Genomic DNA, 19,517 nt, shown 5'->3' with positions numbered 1-19,517 from the left:
CTGGATTTTATTTTACGCAAGTTGTAAATGGTAAATAATTTTGGGACCCATCAAAAACCTGCTGATTTTTTTGTTTTTTTTTCAGATCACAATATCAGAAATGTTATTTTGAAATGTTTAGCCACAAAGTTTGGTGTTTTATTGGTTTTATGTTACAAATAAAAATGTAAAAGGTATGACAGTCCCCCTGAATCAGTTTATTCTCTTAATTACGTCTTTTGTTTTTGCTAAAACAAGCCTGGAAAGTCTCTGAACATCAGATTTCACTGATTATCATTTAGATTTACATCTGGACTTTGACTAGGCCATTCTAATTCTTACAGTTCTTGTGATCTGAATTATCTCAGTGTAGCTCTGGCTTTGTGTTTATGGTTGCTCTGTTTAAAAAATTAAACCAAAGCATAATGCTGCCGTTTCCATGGGGATGTTGTGTTTTTAACATCTCCACATGTTCTTAGGTCTTCGTTTTGTTTACATAACAGCTGGATTGTAGATGAGATTAAATCGCACACAGGTGCTTTATGTAAGAATTTGCTAAATTTGCAACATTTCAGATTTGAAACCATCCATTTCCCTTAGACTTCACTCTTACCCATTGCTTTGTGTTAGTATATCTCAAAGACATTTGTTGTTTTTTAATGTGACAAAAAGGAAAAAAGTAAATTCCTGGGTGAAACCCAGAAATGTGAATGCAAAGTCTTGGGAAAACATAAATGTTTTGTGTTGGATTCCGGTTTTATTTCATGACCTGATCCTAGAGATTTACTTCTAATTTCCCATTCAGTGTATGGATTACGTCTCGGTCTCGGTTTGCAGTGAAATGTAGTTCTTATTATCTGAAACTGACTGAATTACAGTGAGCCAAATGTCTGGTGACCTAGATAGAAATTGGCTGTCACTCTGAATTAGTCTTGAGAGTGCCACATGATGACAAGGTCAGGGATGCATTTAAAGTCTCTCCAGGATGACTGTTTGAAGCCTAAAATAGCAGCCGAAATGCTGTTTTTATTCGACCCGCTGCTTAAAATTTTAGGCTGGCGCTGCCACGCTTTGAGATCGATCTCAGGAGGCTCCAGATGAAAAGCGCGAGCAGGTCCGGCGCTCGTCTAGAATCACTTGAAAGATTCATATGTAGTTTTGCTCTCTGAGTTGCTGGTGCTCTTATTATTTTACGCCTCTGCGAATGTACGGGAAAATGAAGAGGAGATGATAGAAAAAGAGAAAAACTTTTATTGATTCATTCAAATAAAACTCTGTACAGTCATCCACACGTCATTCGATAAACAGTGGCACGAGAATAGATAGATATATATAAAGACAGAAAAGTAAGGCAAGTTTGTTTACAAAAAAGCGTGATCCCGAGATCGATATGACTGTGAAATTAAAAAGGCACAAGGTTTACTGTAGATAATTTATGTATACATTTATCAAAGAAGACCATGCAGGCACATCAGGACGGAAGGGGGTTGGTCTCAAGTTGAACGAGTCAAACTTATTCCTCCTGGTTTTACTAAGATCATGATATGGGGATTTTAATGGTGTTTGGGCCTGAGACAGAAGACAAAATACTGACTGGAGGTAAGCTGTATTTAAGTCTGAGTTGTCTGGAAACAACTGAAATAATTCAGTATGGCTTCAGAAGATTCCCCTTAGATTCAGTTTCTAAAACAGAAATAAAAGTCACTTGAATTAAACATCAGTCTTTGGTTTAAAAAAAAAATTAAAAAAAAGTCAAGTCAGAGGATCACTTTCGAGATGTAACCAGCAGGGGGCAGCAGAGCACCACAGCGCTGCTTCAAGTCCCGTAAGAAAAGAGGATTTTGATGGGCAAAAGTGAACAGCACAAAAAGCAAGATGTAATCAAAGATCAAAATCAAAACAAAGCCAGGATCGAGTTTGGTGTTTGCTGGAAGATCAAAAGCGGGGAAATGGATCTGAATCCATTGTTGGCACCTCATCACAGGAGGGGGACGGGGGATTTATTCTCCGTCGAAGGAGAGCCATCTTCTCAGAGCATGAACGATTGAGTGTGTTTGAAATCCTGGGGCTGACGAGGGATAGAAGCAAAACATAATTCATGTCTGAGTGATCAGAATCTAAAGAAGAGGAGCAGTAGACGGGGAGGACACTTACTTCTTGGGGTGGGGGGACGTAGTTGACGTTGGACCTGAAAGACAAAGCCAACGTGAGGACAGCAGACAGCTGCGTTCTGACTCATACTATACATACATCGTACAAGGAACAGAGCGAAAGGCACCTCTGAGTCAAGATTTAATGGAGCACAACGAAGAGCGTAATAGATAGAAACCACAATCTGCTATTTTGTGCCTCCAAACAAACCCTTCTCTGTTTTTAATTCTTCTTTTGTGGTAATTGGGTAGTTTTATTTAATCATAAAAATGTTCCAACTTTACATACAAGTTAAATCAGTTAAATCTATTGGAGAAACCGCCTGTTTTCAGCCTGTAAATGATTCCATTTGTAAGTAACCATAGTGGCACAGAGGTGAAAGTTTTAAATTTCTTAAAATGTAGGTCGGATACGTGGTAATAATGCACATGGAGTGTCTGAGCAAAAGCAGAATAAAACATAATCGGGAAATTACAGACAAATGGCGTTTTAAATACGGCTTTCCATTCCAGGTAAGATACTGACTACCCACAGCTCTCACACGCTGCCCCGTTTTAAACAAAGATGTCTATTATCTTGTCAATGTGTCACATTCACTGCACACTTTAACTTTAATGAAGCAGGTAAATTTTTTAGTAGACTCATTAACATTTCTACCTGGCTTTATAAATATTACATTTGTTATTTAATAATGTACAGATGCCAAAGTTGATGCGATGAATTATTCAGATTCGGTGATTGTTTAGACTTGAGGGAGTCTGGTTTTACATTATGACCCGAAGCTAAAGTCTCTCCTGAACTTTAGGGAAAATAATTATATTTCCATCTTGAACGTTGGACTGAAATGATGAGAACGGAGGTTATTTCTCTTCCACTGCAGGATGTTCCTGCCTCTTCCGTGTGTTCAATATGCAGCCAGCTTGCAGGACCAGAGGAAACAAAGAAACGACTCCAACAGTAAAAGAAATCAGCTTAGCAGCAAGTAATTAACACCTTATCTCGTTAGTTTAATCCAAACAAAACGGCCGTGGCCACGATTTATTTCCCCAGCGGAGAGACGGAGAGGGGGAGGACGTTTCTCGACGGCGTTCAGCCGTTTCCTGGAGTCGGTGCCGGTAATGAGATTTAAACTCTTCTGGCTGTAAATTTGTCCTCGTGTTTCACTCACGTGTCGTCCGCTCTGTGTAGGGTTTGGCTGCTGATGTGGGCCGCGCCGTGACACTGGGAGATCCAAAACGACCTGCGGGGTATCAGGTTGGCGGCTTTAACAAGAGCGGGCTCGTGTTGCACAGCACACCATGCGGGAGTTTTGGAGGCAAGTCGTTCGCGGAAAGGTGTAGGGATGCGGGTTCACGCACCCGTCGGGTTCAAACAACTACGATCTTTAGCATTTTTACATCTAGACTAAAAATTGCAGCCTACTGGTGATGAAAACCCAACATTCAGTTTCTCTGAAAGTCATAACACTGCATCAAATGGAAAACATGGTTACTTTTGCACGTATTTGCGCATAAGTGTGGCGAAGAGCTTGTTTGCCTCTCTCCTTTTAACCAAAAAAAAGTTTTCCTTTCACTAAACCTCCCATTAATCCCCTTCCATATTGTAGTTTGGGTTCAGCCAGTTACATTTTTTTTTCTTTTAAATCTGAGAAAGTGAGCTTGGAAGTTTTCAGTTGCTGAAAACCAAAACCATTACAATGCATTCTTGCAACTGAGATCATTTATTAGTAAGACAATTGAAATAGTTAGGAGTAGGTATGATGAGAGCATGTTAAGAAGCAGATAGTTAAAAAAGAAAAAAAAATCAGTTAATAGTGTTATGAGATGTAAATTCATTCAGAACAGTCATAGCTGTGAGTAACGCTCTGGCTCTGACTGCTGTTGAGCATAGGTAAGACATTTACCATTTATAATTACTCCACAAAACCACTCTTAATCCTATTGATTTAATGGAGACAGGAACTCTCCCCTGTAGTTTTCTCATCTAAAGGATGTTGCATAGTTGGACCATCTGCAGGTGTGAAGCGCAGAGACACTAGAACACATTAGATCCTGCAGCTCCGGTCACTCAGATCATCTCGGTGTGTTTTTGCAGTAAAGGCGACCACAACTGTTTGGATCTGGCACTTTTTTTTCTTTTTTTCTTTACTTTTGCACCACTGTTCTTTCTGCCCTTTGGATGTTCAAGTCGCCATGAGTAATTGCGTGCGTGTCGGCTGCTCAGTGCGATATCCCACCGATGTAATCCCAAGATAACAATAGAGACAGATTAAATAAAACAAAGATGAATACAGTTTGACCTTTTCGTTCGTAGACAGATAATGACATCAGTTTTCCTGTGCAGATAGCTCCCGGTGGACTTAGCAGCATAATACTGTGATGTGAACACTCCTAAAGCCTTTAGTTGTCAAAGACGATGAATAAGCTGGATATTTTACTTCTCCAGTCTTGTTTTGTGATCTTTTTTTTTTTCTTTAATGTAAAAAAAGTTGATTTAACCAGGGTTTATTTCTGTTCTCTTCAGGTTTTCCACACAGGAAGCGCGTTGATGCTGCATGGCCTCCATCATATTTGTGAGATGTAAGGATACATATCATGCAAACCTGATCTTTCTAATCTTTACATACATTCTTTTTCCTCAAAGAGATTTTGTAGATCAAGTACAAGGACTCCTTGCCTCAGAGTTAAATTAGATTTTTCTTTGAAGATGTTTTGAATATAATTACTAGGCTAGGGGAGCATTAATATTTTAATCTATATCTGATATGCATGGACGGAAGTTGACATCTTCCACAAAACGGTTTCTGTGGTGCTACAATAATGAGCAATTCAGACTAAAAGTGAATCATTTATAAGTATATGTCTATCCCAGCACCGGCTCCGTCTTCCGTGTCCAGGATCCACTGATTTGGCAGGACAATTATCAATATTTTAAAAGTACATGAAAGCCAAGTGGAATCATGTTAATAAAAATGTCACATCCTGCCTTTTTTTTTGGTTTGAATTCTGTTTCTGTAAACACGTTGGACCACAGGAGGAAAGAGAGACAAATTTGCTGTAGATTGTTTGGTGGAGATGTTTTTAATCCTGCAGAAATTGAAGGGAGATTATCCTCATTTCTGTACTGAAACATGTGTTCTGAACTTTTAGATTCATTTTTTTCAAAAGAGTATTAAAAATGGTAAAGCAGCAGTCACATTGAAGTATTATGAATATATGATTTTGTGTTGTTCCTTTTTGTCTGCTTCCAGAACGCGAGGAAGATGTCCTGGTCCATTCGGTGAATGTCAGTCTGTATGATTTGTAAGATTTGATCCTTTTCTTTATAATTAACAAAATGTGTTTATTTGTCAAGGTGAAACGTCCGAGGGGTTTTGATTGGGTCCAGTGACCAAAACGGAGCCTTTTGTTGTGTTTAGAACAGGAAGGCCGAACATTTTTGCAGGGAAAGCTAATCGTCTCTGCAGGTTTTCCATGAGAACTAACTGGTAAGTAGTTGTCAGTTTGAGATTTTCTTCAAATACAAGAAGTAAATAATTACATTTATTTGGTATGCCAGACTTTGAGGTGACGTATGAGAAAAGTTCTTACCTCCCTCTGTGTCCTTCTAGATGAGTCGTAGCCATGGTAAAAAATAAAAAATTACCAATCAACATCATGTTAATAAATACAAAACTTCTATCTGCTGTTGGAGAAGACGCCTACGAGTCAACAAGCCGTTACGATGCAACAGCATCCCGCCGCAGCCACACACCACCAGCAGCAGGAAGACCACCACCACGGATCCCAGGATGACGGTCATGTTCACGTCCTCTACAAAACCAGAGAGACTTGAATTTTAGTCGGGGGAAACAGCCGGAGACCGTTACAGAGCAACCTTACCTATGGTCATGGGCTTGGCCTCACACATTTTGGGCGACCCCACGCCGTTGGACGCCAGGCAGCTGTAGCGACCGCTGTCCTCTTTGGTGACCGCTTTGAACTCCTGCAGAAAAAGAAAAACTTCAACTAGGAATCCAGAAAATGAACTGCCTGACAAAACTATATGTTACAGCCACAATGGATTTTACATAGTCATGTTTGAATCCAGTTTGTCAAACATTTTAGACCAAAAATAACAAAAGAAAGTAAAGCAGAATGCCGCCGCTCACATTCTCACTAAAACCAGAAGCATGGAGCGGTTCTAAGATCCTTACTCTGGCTCCCTGTAGGTAATACACTTTAAAATACTTTTACCACCGAAATACATTAAAGATTTGTTGCGTCAACCTTCCAGACTCAGGTTGTGGCCTGCTCTGCATGCCGATAAGCAGGAACAAACTTCCAGAAGATGTAACCCTGAGTTCCTTTAGAGTAGAAACTCGTCTGTTTCGCGTGGTTTTAATGACGTAAAGCACTCCGAACTGCCTTGTTGCTGAACTGTGCTGCACAAATAAACTTGGACTCGGTTTGAAATGATGAAGCAAAAAGAGGTTCTATAAAGTACTGACTTAGATGGGCTGAATTTGAAAACATTTAAAATCCTGCATACGATAAACTGTCTTTAACCTCCGTTTAATAAGATACGGCTTTGAAGGAGACGGTTACAAACGCTCGAGCTGCCTTCTGTTTCTCCCCTAATCTGCATGCCGCCTCACCAGTATTCCCGTGTGGGAGTTGATTAGATAGGTCGCGTTGGCGTGACGGGGCTTGCTGATTGGCTTGTTGTCCTTGAACCAGGAGTACGTGGCGGGCGGGACGCTCTGTTGGTCCCGACAGCGCAGCTGGACCGCTGAGCCCGTCACGGCCGAGGCGGGGACTTCGCATGTGGGGGTTTGCGGGGGCACTGGGTGACAAAGTGAGGAAGAGTGAGCCAGAACTTTGGTTTGTCCAAATACAAACAAACAAAAAAAGCACGGTTTACGTTTCTTCCTTACCCAAGACGTTGAGGGTCACATTGGTCTCGCCCAGGCTGACCGTGTCCAGGGACGCGCTGATCTCGCAGCGGTACTCCCCGGCGTCCTCCTGGGTCACTCTGTGCAGGGTCACCGTTGCCCCGTCGATGGTGGCTCGGCCTTCGAAGGGACCTGGGAGGAATGTCGGAAGGTCTTGAGTGGCTGAGAGCGTCGCAGGCGCTGGAGAAAGGCTTACCGATTTTTTTATTTTTTTTTTTCCCACAGTGGCAAATTCAGCTGCAGTCGACTTACTCAGAGCTGGTTATAAACTAAAAACAAGTGAAGTGAAATTGAACTGAAGGGATGTTTTCTCAGAGAATCCCAACTAAAGCGTCCAACTAAAATCAAAACCTAAAGTGACAAGGCTGCAGTTCTAGAGGTTATGAAACTGAGAACAGGACGGAGGATTTGGACCAAACTGCCTTGGACTAGGAGTCAGATAAAGTGACTAAAAAAATAAAATAATGAAACTGGTGTCAAATATTTGTGCTGCTGTCATTTAAAAAAATGTAATACATGTTTACAGAGGTCATTAGAGATCAAGAGGCCAGTGCACTGTTATCAAAATCTTGCTAATTTGATGGCAGGCAACTTTGACGACCTGTAAACATTGAGCTTTAAAATTACAGAAACGTTTTTGCTGCACCAATAACATTTAATTCGAAGAAGATGGAGGGGCCGACTTCACTCAGGTTGATTTTTGTGATTGTTGCAATTTAAAATGACAGATTCTTCTTTTTCAGCTTGATCGTACAAAAAGTTAAACCTGCTGCACATAACCTTCCCCCAGAAAAGATGGGATTTTAAATTAAAGTGCCTGAAGAGTTAATGTACAAATAATAGAAAAAAATCATAATGTTCATTCAAGTTACCGTGGAGTTAAAATCCAAATGCTACAAGTTAGCATTACACACGCTTTCATCTCGCAGGTTTGGTTTTCAAGAGACGTCATGAAACGGGAAGCTAATGGGATTGGTCAAATTTGAAGAAAAGTTGGGAATGATGAGTGGATTTGCATTAATGATCCCAACTTAACTTCCCAGTCGGTGTGACGCATCGTCTTGGAGGGCAGATCTTCCATCTACCAACCACCAGTCGTCATGGTTTTAGCATTCAGAGCTGAAGCTCAAATAAACGTGCTTCTTCTGCTCTCGAAAACACACAGGTGAGGGAATAACAAGCTGGTTCTTTATCAGGGAAGAAACTGTCACAGCTACCAGCAAGCAAACGACACCACAAAAAGAAAGGCCACTCTCTCTGCGTGTTTTTATCGTCCCAGAGAAAAACTGCGTCCTTAATGAAGCAAGAGCCACAACTGACTAATTAACCGGGGGAGGCAGCAGTAGGTCAAAGACAACCATTAACAGGGTCTGCCTGGTGAGAGTGTGTGTTCATTACAATTCAGCCTCAAAGGTGAGAGGTTAAACTTCTTCCACACCACTGGCATTCATCAGTCAGGTGCATCTTAACAAATTAAGAGTATGAAACTTGATGATTAAATCAGCTTATCTGATGTATGGATGGGATTAAAACAAACCTCTGAAGCGTCCGTCAAAGTAAACGAAGGAGACTTCTTTTGCCTTCTTCTTCCACTCGATGCGCGGGTTCGGGTCTGTCTCCGTGTGGAACAGGCACGACAGCTCTGCGTCTGAAAGGCGGGAGAGTGTGACCAATCAGGGGCCTCCTCCACGGCGGCAAAGGATCAGTAGCATTTTAATGGCCTGGTCTATTTATAGCCGCCCGGTTTACTGTCGTGAAGAAAGCAGACAGAGGCGTTTTCTTCGCTTGTTTTTCCCCCCTGTCCTCACCTGAGAACTCCTCCACCTCCACCTTAGGTCTGTTGGTTGACACGGTTACGGGAACCGAAGGGGAACCTGGAGGAAGAACAAAAATGCAGGAGGAAGAAATTAATCAAAATTCAACCAACCTCAGAAAACAAAATACAAAAAGCTCTGATTTTTGGGGGGCTAAATCAGAGCTCTTACCAAAACCTGACCAAAGACCCAAAGGTAAACAAACCAGGAGGCTGCAAACTAATATCAGTACAAAAAGCTGACTGATAGTCACATCTTGTCCCAAACCAGGCTTCTTTTTTCACCTGTTGGTTTACTAAACATAACGTGCTTAACATGGATGCAGAGTTCAGTTTAGAGCTGGGTCACTTGGGCAATTCCCACCTCCTTGCAACAATAAAGAGAACATTTACACTAAGTGAAGCACTGGATCATATTTCTGATGAAACTAAGGCAAAGGAAACAAAGTGGCATCGTGATTCCGATGAGCAGGTTTCTGAGGATGATGAGCAATTTAAGGAAGCTGCTACAAAGGTCATCAGAATAACCCATGGGGTCATAAGGTTCAGTATGAGAAGGATTGTGACATGAAAACATGTTTTTATTTGTTCGTGCCATTGCCACTGAAGGCCTCTCTACATAGGTAGAGATATTTTCAGAGCAACAGTCTTATGAACTAAACTGAAGGCATAAAATTTCAACATGTTAGACAATGTGAAACACTAAAGTGACCAAAAAGAACTGAACTGTGACTGGCCTAACATCAGATTGAACTCGATGGAATGACTGTCAGTGGTGTTGAATGTTTTCCACTGGCAGTTAAAGTGGTGACCACACTCATTGCTGAATGTCAATCGGCTGGAAACCTGCTGATTCTTAAAAACGGGTTAAACTGTGATTTTACTAAAGTACAATATCATCTGTGCAGAACGATAAAAGACCAATAAGCAATTTTACCCTGGTGAGTAACGGAGGTTTTTTCCCACCATTGTTCTTTCAAATGACAAATCTAAATTTATAAATAAGCAAGAGGCCTTTATTCAGTGGACCAGTTTCCTGTTAGTCTATGACTTCCTGAGCTGGCTCCACTGTTGCTCTGCTATACATGCAGAATTGCTTACCACTAACTTTGTAACTTAGTTACTAAGTTAGTAGTCCTGTTAAGCTGCCTCAAGTTAAAGCATGTGGGACCGAGGCGGAAAGAGACCATCTAGAGGGAACTATGCATTTATTTGAGGCAAAATTAGGAGCCAGGCCGATGAGCTGCTCCACATTTATGAAAGGCGTTCACAGGCTTTAAGATCCAACTGGCAGATAAGGTTTTTGACTGTGTACACTTGGAACGACAGCTGTTTTCTGCTGTTTTATTACACTCTTCCTACCTTTTGGCTCAACTTTCCCTGCTTTCTTTAGCATGGCCTCTCTGTATGCAAGCAGCCTATTGTTCCCCAGCTTTGGTGCAGAACAGAAAGAAAGGGACTGGGATCTCTCAGGTTCAAGTCCTGGGAGCTGGCTGGTACAGGAAAAGGAAGTTCTCCTGACAACTTTTTCTATATGAAGCAACAAGGTTATTCAATTTTCAAGCTTCCCTTCAGTTTTATGATAGTCATTAAAGACAAAGTTGACAGCTTTCAGTTTGGTTGGCCCAGTCAATAAAGTGCTGTGCTTGTGGGTTCAAACCCCGGACTGGGAAATCTTCAACTACAGTCTGTGTAAAAATGTACTACAGCAAGAGGTATACATGTTGCCACAGGAGTGGTAAATTAGTTTAACTTCCTATATCGATCGAACCCTTTACTTTGGTTTTCAAACTGTCTTAGCAGACAGACAGGCATCTGTTGAGCAGGTTGTTTGGTGCGGTCAGTAAAGTGCTGTGCTTTGAATCTGGTGATTGTGAGTTCAAACCCCAAACATGCAACCTCCAAGCATAAAGTGTGTGTGTGTGAAAATGTCTAGATGTGTCAAGGTCAGGTGGAGCCAGGATACCAGGGGAGTGCTGGAATGTTTCAACTTTAATTTTCGTTCTAAACCGTCGCTGTAGATTTCCAACAGTCTTAAGAGGCAAACAGGCAACTGCTCAGCACGTTGTTTAGCGCCGTCAGTAAAGAATCCAGAAAGAACGTGTGTTTTGTCAACTGATGGCACCATTGACATCAGAAAAGATAAATGCGCTATGAGACACTTCCAAAGTGTGGAAGACGGTGTGGTCTACAGGTTATGGCGTCAGACACCAAGTGTGAAAGACAAGGGTTCAAATCCCAGTGAGAATTTGGAAAAAACTCCCATTTTATCAACTGCAGTCAAAGGCACCATTGACAGCAGAAAAGATAAATGTCCTACGAAAAATGTCTGCAGTGTAGAAGGTCATGTGGTCTACAGGTTAAGGCGTCAGACCTCAGATACAAAGGATGTGGGTTCAAATCCTGATCTTGGTCTATTAATAAAGTAGATCTACATGATTAATTTGGGATTTTTAGATTAAAACCCACAAACTTTGTGATAATCAGTCAAACTTAAGGCCAATATCTGCCTAAATATCTTTTTTTTTTACCATTCTATTTTGTCACTCCAGGAATGCACCGATTTCAAAGTTTTTTGCTGATACTGCCGATTTTCCTTTTTTGCTGCTTTTTAAGCAAAAACTCAAAAAAAGGAATATCGGCAGTATCAGCAAAAAACTTTGAAATCGGTGCATTCCTGGAGTGACAAAATAGAATGGTAAAAAATAAGATATTTAGGCAGAAATTGGCCTTAATTTTGACTGATTATCATGACGTTTGTGGATTTTAATCTAAAAATCCCAAATTAATCATGTAGATCCACTTAATTATTGGATAAAGATTAGGATTTGAACCCACATCCTTTGTATCTGAGGTCTGATGCCTTAACCAGTGGACCACATGACCTTCTACACTTTGGAAGTTTCTCGTGGCACATTTATCTTTTCAGGTGTCAGTACTGACTGGAAGAGGCTGACAAAATAGACATTCTTTCCAGGCTTTGAACCCCCATCCTTCTTACTTGGTGTCTGATGCCATAACATGTGGACCACATGATCCTGTACGCTCCTGAAATTTCTTGTAGCACATTTATTTTTTCTGCTGTCAATGGTGACTGAACAAGGCTGACAGAATAGACATTCTTTCCAGATTTTGAACCATTTTGAACCATAATATATGAAACATGGAGCAACTTATTAGATGTGCAAAGATAGTTTTTGTGATGCCTTTCATCAAAATGTAATGTTACTGGTTTTCTCAATTGTTTACTGGGTGGTGTTTTCATGACTGTGTAGTTTTGTGTCTTTATGATGTAAAGCACTATGAACTGTCTTGTTGCTGAAATATGATATAGAAACAATCTTGAATGATAATTAAAAATCTGAAGAGCCTGTTTGTGTGCAGAGCATCTAATTAAATCAGTCAATCCAGGTGTGGTGGTGCAGGTAGTCACACCTTTAAACTGAGAGTCGTTAGTTAAACCTGTCACTCAATGAGCAGTGAAACTACCCAGAAAGTCATTCATGTCACTTGTTACATGAAGAACTAAACACCTCAACATATGTCAGTAAAAGTGTGAACGATCATGTGGTCAACAGGTTAAAGCGTCAGACATCAAGAACAAAGGTCAAGGGTTCAAATCCTGGAAAGAATGTCTATTTTGTCATCCTCTTCCAGTCATTGCTGACACCTGAAAAGATAAATGCACCACAAGAAACTTGTAAACGTAGAAGGTCATGTGGTCCACAGGTTAAAGCATCAGCCATCAAGTACGAAGGACAAGAGTTCAAATTCTGGAAAGAATGTCTATTTTGTTAGCCTCTTTCAGTCACTATTGACAGCAGAAAAGATAAATGTCCTGCGAGAAATGTCTGCAGCGTATAAGATCATGTGGTCCACAGGTTATGGCATCAGACACCAAGTATGAAGGACGAGGGTTCAAAGCCTGGAAAGAATGTCTATTTTGTCAGCCTCTTCCAGTCAATGCTGACACCTGAAAAGATAAATGTCCTACGAAAAATGTCTGCAGTGTAGAAGGTCATGTGGTCCACAGGTTAAGGCATCAGACCTCAGATATAAAGGATGTGGGTTCAAATCCTGAACTTTGGCTACTAATGAAGTAGATCTACATGATTAATTTGGGATTTTTAGATTAAAACCCACAAACTTTGTGATAATCAGTCAAACTTAAGGCCAATTTCTGCCTAAATATCTTTTTTTACCATTCTATTTTGTCACTCCAAGAATGCACCGATTTCAAAGTTTTTTGCTGATACTGCCGATTTTCCTTTTTTGCTGCTTTTTAAGCAAAAACAGGAATATCGGCAGTATCAGCAAAAAACTTTGAAATCGGTGCATTCCCAGAGTGACAAAATAGAATGGTAAAAAAAAGATATTTAGGCAGAAATTGGCCTTAATTTTGACTGATTATCATGACGTTTGTGGATTTTAATCTAAAAATCCCAAATTAATCATGTAGATCTACTTTATTAATAGACCAAGTTCAGGATTTGAACCCACATCCTTTGTATCTGAGATCTGATGCCTTAACCTGTGGACCACATGACCTTCTACACTTTACAAGTTTCTCGTGGTGCATTTATCTTTTCAGGTGTCAGCATTGACTGGAAGAGGCTGACAAAATAGATATTCTTTCCTGGATTTGAACCCTCGTCCTTCATACTTGGTGTCTGATGCCATAACCTGTAAACCACATGATCTTATACACTGCAGACATTTCTCGCAGGACATTTATCTTTTCTGCTGTCAATAGTGACTGAAAGAGGCTAATAAAATAGACATTCTTTCCAGGATTTGAACCCTTGACTTTCATACTTGGTGTCTGATGCTTTAACCTGTTGACCACATGATCGTACACACTTTTACTGACATATGTTGAGGTGTTTAGATCTTCATGTAACAAGTGACATGAATGACTTTCTGGGTAGTTTCACTGCTCATTGAGTGACAGGTTTAACTAACGACTCTCAGTTTAAAGGTGTGACTACCTGCACCACCACACCTGGATTGACTGATTTAATTAGATGCTCTGCACACAAACAGGCTCTTCAGATTTTTAATTATCATTCAAGATTGTTTCTATATCATATTTCAGCAACAAGACAGTTCATAGTGCTTTACATCATAAAGACACAAAACTACACAGTCATGAAAACACCACCCAGTAAACAATTGAGAAAACCAGTAACATTACATTTTGATGAAAGGCATCACAAAAACTATCTTTGCACATCTAATAAGTTGCTCCATGTTTCATATATTATGGTTCAAAATGGTTCAAAATCTGGAAAGAATGTCTATTCTGTCAGCCTTGTTCAGTCACCATTGACAGCAGAAAAAATAAATGTGCTACAAGAAATTTCAGGAGCGTACAGGATCATGTGGTCCACATGTTATGGCATCAGACACCAAGTAAGAAGGATGGGGGTTCAAAGCCTGGAAAGAATGTCTATTTTGTCAGCCTCTTCCAGTCAGTACTGACACCTGAAAAGATAAATGTGCCACGAGAAACTTCCAAAGTGTAGAAGGTCATGTGGTCCACTGGTTAAGGCATCAGACCTCAGATACAAAGGATGTGGGTTCAAATCCTAATCTTTATCCAATAATTAAGTGGATCTACATGATTAATTTGGGATTTTTAGATTAAAATCCACAAACGTCATGATAATCAGTCAAAATTAAGGCCAATTTCTGCCTAAATATCTTATTTTTTACCATTCTATTTTGTCACTCCAGGAATGCACCGATTTCAAAGTTTTTTGCTGATACTGCCGATATTCCTTTTTTTGAGTTTTTGCTTAAAAAGCAGCAAAAAAGGAAAATCGGCAGTATCAGCAAAAAACTTTGAAATCGGTGCATTCCTGGAGTGACAAAATAGAATGGTAAAAAAAAAAGATATTTAGGCAGATATTGGCCTTAAGTTTGACTGATTATCACAAAGTTTGTGGGTTTTAATCTAAAAATCCCAAATTAATCATGTAGATCTACTTTATTAATAGACCAAGATCAGGATTTGAACCCACATCCTTTGTATCTGAGGTCTGACGCCTTAACCTGTAGACCACATGACCTTCTACACTGCAGACATTTTTCGTAGGACATTTATCTTTTCTGCTGTCAATGGTGCCTTTGACTGCAGTTGATAAAATGGGAGTTTTTTCCAAATTCTCACTGGGATTTGAACCCTTGTCTTTCACACTTGGTGTCTGACGCCATAACCTGTAGACCACACCGTCTTCCACACTTTGGAAGTGTCTCATAGCGCATTTATCTTTTCTGATGTCAATGGTGCCATCAGTTGACAAAACACACGTTCTTTCTGGATTCTTTACTGACGGCGCTAAACAACGTGCTGAGCAGTTGCCTGTTTGCCTCTTAAGACTGTTGGAAATCTACAGCGACGGTTTAGAACGAAAATTAAAGTTGAAACATTCCAGCACTCCCCTGGTATCCTGGCTCCACCTGACCTTGACACATCTAGACATTTTCACACACACACACTTCATGCTTGGAGGTTGCATGTTTGGGGTTTGAACTCACAATCACCAGATTCAAAGCACAGCACTTTACTGACCGCACCAAACAACCTGCTCAACAGATGCCTGTCTGTCTGCTAAGACAGTTTGAAAACCAAAGTAAAGGGTTCGATCGATATAGGAAGTTAAACTAATTTACCACTCCTGTGGCAACATGTATACCTCTTGCTGTAGTACATTTTTACACAGACTGTAGTTGAAGATTTCCCAGTCCGGGGTTTGAACCCACAAGCACAGCACTTTATTGACTGGGCCAACCAAACTGAAAGCTGTCAACTTTGTCTTTAATGACTATCATAAAACTGAAGGGAAGCTTGAAAATTGAATAACCTTGTTGCTTCATATAGAAAAAGTTGTCAGGAGAACTTCCTTTTCCTGTACCAGCCAGCTCCCAGGACTTGAACCTGAGAGATCCCAGTCCCTTTCTTTCTGTTCTGCACCAAAGCTGGGGAACAATAGGCTGCTTGCATACAGAGAGGCGATGCTAAAGAAAGCAGGGAAAGTTGAGCCAAAAGGTAGGAAGAGTGTAATAAAACAGCAGAAAACAGCTGTCGTTCCAAGTGTACACAGTCAAAAACCTTATCTGCCAGTTGGATCTTAAAGCCTGTGAATGCCTTTCATAAATGTGGAGCAGCTCATCGGCCTGGCTCCTAATTTTCTGCAACGTTCCCTCTAGATGGTCTCTTTCCCCCCTCGGTCCGACATGCTTTAACTTGAGGCGGCTTAACGGGATTATTGTAACTTTGGCCCGTGTACCTCGACACCCTCGGGGAAGTGCGATCTCACCAAAGGAGGGGCGAGACGAGGAGGAAAGATGCAATCAGATTAAAAGGGGACAAGAATGAACGATCAAGGAGAGATGAGCGTCCCTAAGAATAGAATACAAATGGAGTGAAGGAGAGCGAGTCGCACTGAATGGAGGAAGGGAGGAAGGCGGAGGGGGGACAGGGGACTTAGGACCTGCAGGAGCATGAATAAAAGAGCGAGTGGGACTGAAGGGGAAAGAAATGGTCTCTGACAGGAGGAAGGAGAAATAGGAGAAAGTCTTGTTGTACAATGTGAGAGCAGGCCTGGTGCCACCTTTGAGGAGTGTGTCTGAAAAAACGAAAACATAGCAGAGATGACAAATGCCTGCACAGACACATTTGGAGAACAGAGAGAAAAGAGGCATTGCTTTGGATACCGACGACCTTTACAACCTCGATTTAATCGTGGAGGTGTTGACTGACTGCTTCTCTTGGCTGCAGAGGAATCTGTCCGTTTTTCAGTCTTGGTCAGTGAACTTGACATCAAGTGATCACAGGTCAGATGTAATATATATTTGACCTTTCTAAATATCATTAAAGAATCAGATCCAATCGGCAGCATCCTGTCAGGGTGAGGCCACTGTTTGCATCCTAAACGACCCATGGAGAACTGAGGTGAGTTCAGGAAACAGGAAAAGAGACAGATACCAGCTAAGCCCAGTGTCTTTTGTCACCTTGGATCAAACAGATTCTTCCAACGAGAAAGAGTCAGAAAGTTGTTTCGGCGGATCTTGATAAGTTATGCATGTGCGTCGCAGCGGGAGGTCCCTGGTGATTTACCGATATAGCATCAAACAGGGGCCTCTGTGGTAATTAAAAATGCTCCTGCACTGTGAGCGCGTGGCATTAGCGTGAACCAAACACGGCGACGGCTTATGAGCTCAGAGCGACAGCCGCGTCTTGGCCGAGCAGAAAATAGAAGGACGGCACACTCCGGGCTTGGCTCTTCGACTCTCGTTACGAGAGTCCGTACAGGGTGTTACGAAGACCAGGCTGGGCGCTGGCAGGCCTGAGCCAGGGTCAGAAGCGTGGCGCGATGATAATTAAGGCACTTATTCAAATTAACAGGGAACAGATGAGAGCGGGAGGGAGACGGACCCAAAGGAAGCACCCTGTCTGGCTGCGCGATGGAGATAAAGTGGATGGCACGCGTTTTAAGGCTGCAGAGAAAAACAGGACGTGAACTCTACGCATTCACCCATGTGTGTGTGTGTGTGTGTGTGTGTGCGCTCCTGAACAAAGCCTGACTGTGTGAGCTCAACACAGGGAGCAACAGCTGTCTCAGGCAGGCACACCATGTGTGGGAGACAGAGATTGATATTTGGGATGGTGACTCTCTTGCTACAAGGACACGCCCAGTCCTCCCTTGGTTTCGGCCGTGCAGCAGAAGACGAGGCCGAAAACCTACAGCTCTGAACTCTGCGGCCTGACAGGTGGCGAAATGTCACCGACACGGAGAAAAGTGTGCATCACTCACTCGCGCTTGTCTCCTCGTATCAGTCAAAGCATTTCCTCCTGCCTGGACGTCACCCCGGTTTCTCAAACAGGATAATCAGGAGGCATTCTGATTATCCTCTGTGTTTCAAATTACATTCTTATCTCCGCCTGCCTCGTTGCAAACCTTCCTGTCTCCGGAAAGTCTCTGAGGAAAACCGCTGGTTTGAAGTAGCTTTTCACTGACCTCATGCAAACATCTGCCCCTTCTCTTGCCAACACCTTTGGACGCCAGTACAAGTTCAGGGCCAAACCTCTAGGAGCCCAGCCCAGGCGCTCTGATAAAACAACACACTCTCTCTCACCCAGCAACAAACCTTTAAATTATAACTAAAACATCTGCCTAGATTTTAAAGATACAACCTAGTTGTGCATCTTTGCTTTATCAACTAATGCACATTGACAATAAAAACACAGTCAGGCAACAAAATACAGATTTTTACTTCAGGATTTTACAGGTTTTTAAAAGGTACGTTGAAGAACAAACTGCTAGTTTAGTTAGGGTTGATGACATCACACGAGGGACAAGACAATCAGTTGGATTTAGTTAAGGTAAACAAGCAGCTTTAAAATAAATAAAGTAGTAGAGTTAAGATTGAGTCGAGGTAGGGTTCCATGTTGCCTGTCTGAGCTGGAGTCTGACTCCGTTATGGATGCTGTCGTCGATGACGAGCTTGAAGCAGAACTTAAAGTGTTCGAAAAGAAAATTCTGTGTCCATCTGGCTGGTTGCCAAGGATACTCTCCATCTCCACCCATGAAATGTGTGACTTTAAAGTCTCAGCTTACTATACTGCAAGTCAACTGAACAGCTGGCAGCAATTGAGTGAATGAGTGGACGGTAGGGCTAACTGGTAGGATTGGGCTAATCTCACTGATTATTTTTACAGCTGTAAATGCCATACAGAATAAACACAACCGCCTTTTAGGGAGATTTTTGGCAAATTAAAAAAAAAATAGAAAGAAAAAACAAGAAAACGTACTGAAAAGTCTGATTGGCCGAATGTGCCTTTTGTGACGTCACCAGATGCATGTACACCTGAAAGCCTCGTTTCTTAAAAGGAAAGTATTTTAAATAAATTTGCAGCAGAACAAATTTTAACAAACAAAATCTGACCATGACGTGTTAGAAAGGTGACAAACTGTCTAAATTGAGTTTGATTGATTTTCCAGAAAAAAAAATTCTGGCTGGTGTAGCTTTAAAAATAGGATCCTAACCCCCAAAGCGTTAAACTAATTGGCTGAGTGTTTATCTTAATCCAGCCAATGAAACCATCATAAATAACAGGATCGGTTCGGCTGCTGATAGAGCCAGCGCTCCCTTTACATGTATACTTCTGGTTTCCACTTACATTGCATGAGTAAAATAACAATAGGAAGATACAGGGACGTCCCCTCCATTGTCGTCCACAACTCTGGCTGAGTCTCGGCTTCCGTGGACGGCGCGGGGGACGCAGATCGCGGAGCCTCGGCGTTCTTCTCACACTTGTTCACAACTCTCCGATCGTTCATCCAGGATCCAGGGAATAAACTGCCGTCCAGACCGGAGGTGGGTGAGGGGGGGGGAAGGGGAAGGAGAAGGCGACCGGACTGCCCCGGCGGGGAGCTGCTTTTACAGCGGGAAGAGCGGGGCGCAGCGTGCCGGCGGCGGAGACGTCGGGCAGGGAATGGCGAGCATCGGTCACTGTCTCGGACGCGAATCAATGTTCCGGTTTTTTTTTCCCTTTCTCGTGCCGTGCTGTTTCGGCGCTGATTGAGATTGAGGTGGAGATGAGAGAGAGCGAGATAGAGAGAGAGAGAGACGGAG

At 41.8% G+C, this 19,517-nt stretch overlaps 1 protein-coding gene across 2 annotated transcripts; it reads right to left on the bottom strand.

Moving 5' to 3' along the window:
- Positions 1-1,208: 1,208 nt before the first annotated feature.
- On the bottom strand, positions 1,209-19,517 carry LOC102232218 (junctional adhesion molecule B). 2 transcript variants are annotated; one of them, XM_023329216.1, is made up of 10 exons: positions 19,063-19,517; positions 8,872-8,937; positions 8,601-8,711; positions 7,046-7,195; positions 6,767-6,954; positions 6,012-6,114; positions 5,835-5,942; positions 5,721-5,733; positions 2,134-2,167; positions 1,209-2,047 (listed from the first exon to the last, which is right to left on the bottom strand). In XM_023329216.1, exons 1-10 carry the CDS (start codon positions 19,220-19,222, stop codon positions 2,009-2,011), a joined length of 972 nt encoding a protein of 323 aa, XP_023184984.1. In that variant the 5' UTR covers positions 19,223-19,517; the 3' UTR covers positions 1,209-2,008. The 2 variants fall into 2 exon arrangements, with proteins under 2 accessions (XP_023184984.1, XP_005808037.2); XM_005807980.3 differs by having other exon boundaries at positions 5,721-5,736; positions 19,063-19,515.

Source organism: Xiphophorus maculatus, chromosome 24, assembly GCF_002775205.1.
Source record: "Xiphophorus maculatus strain JP 163 A chromosome 24, X_maculatus-5.0-male, whole genome shotgun sequence".
Taxonomy (NCBI): domain Eukaryota; kingdom Metazoa; phylum Chordata; class Actinopteri; order Cyprinodontiformes; family Poeciliidae; genus Xiphophorus; species Xiphophorus maculatus.
Note: the sequence above shows the minus strand (reverse complement) of the source record. Positions and strands in the feature narration are given on the sequence as shown.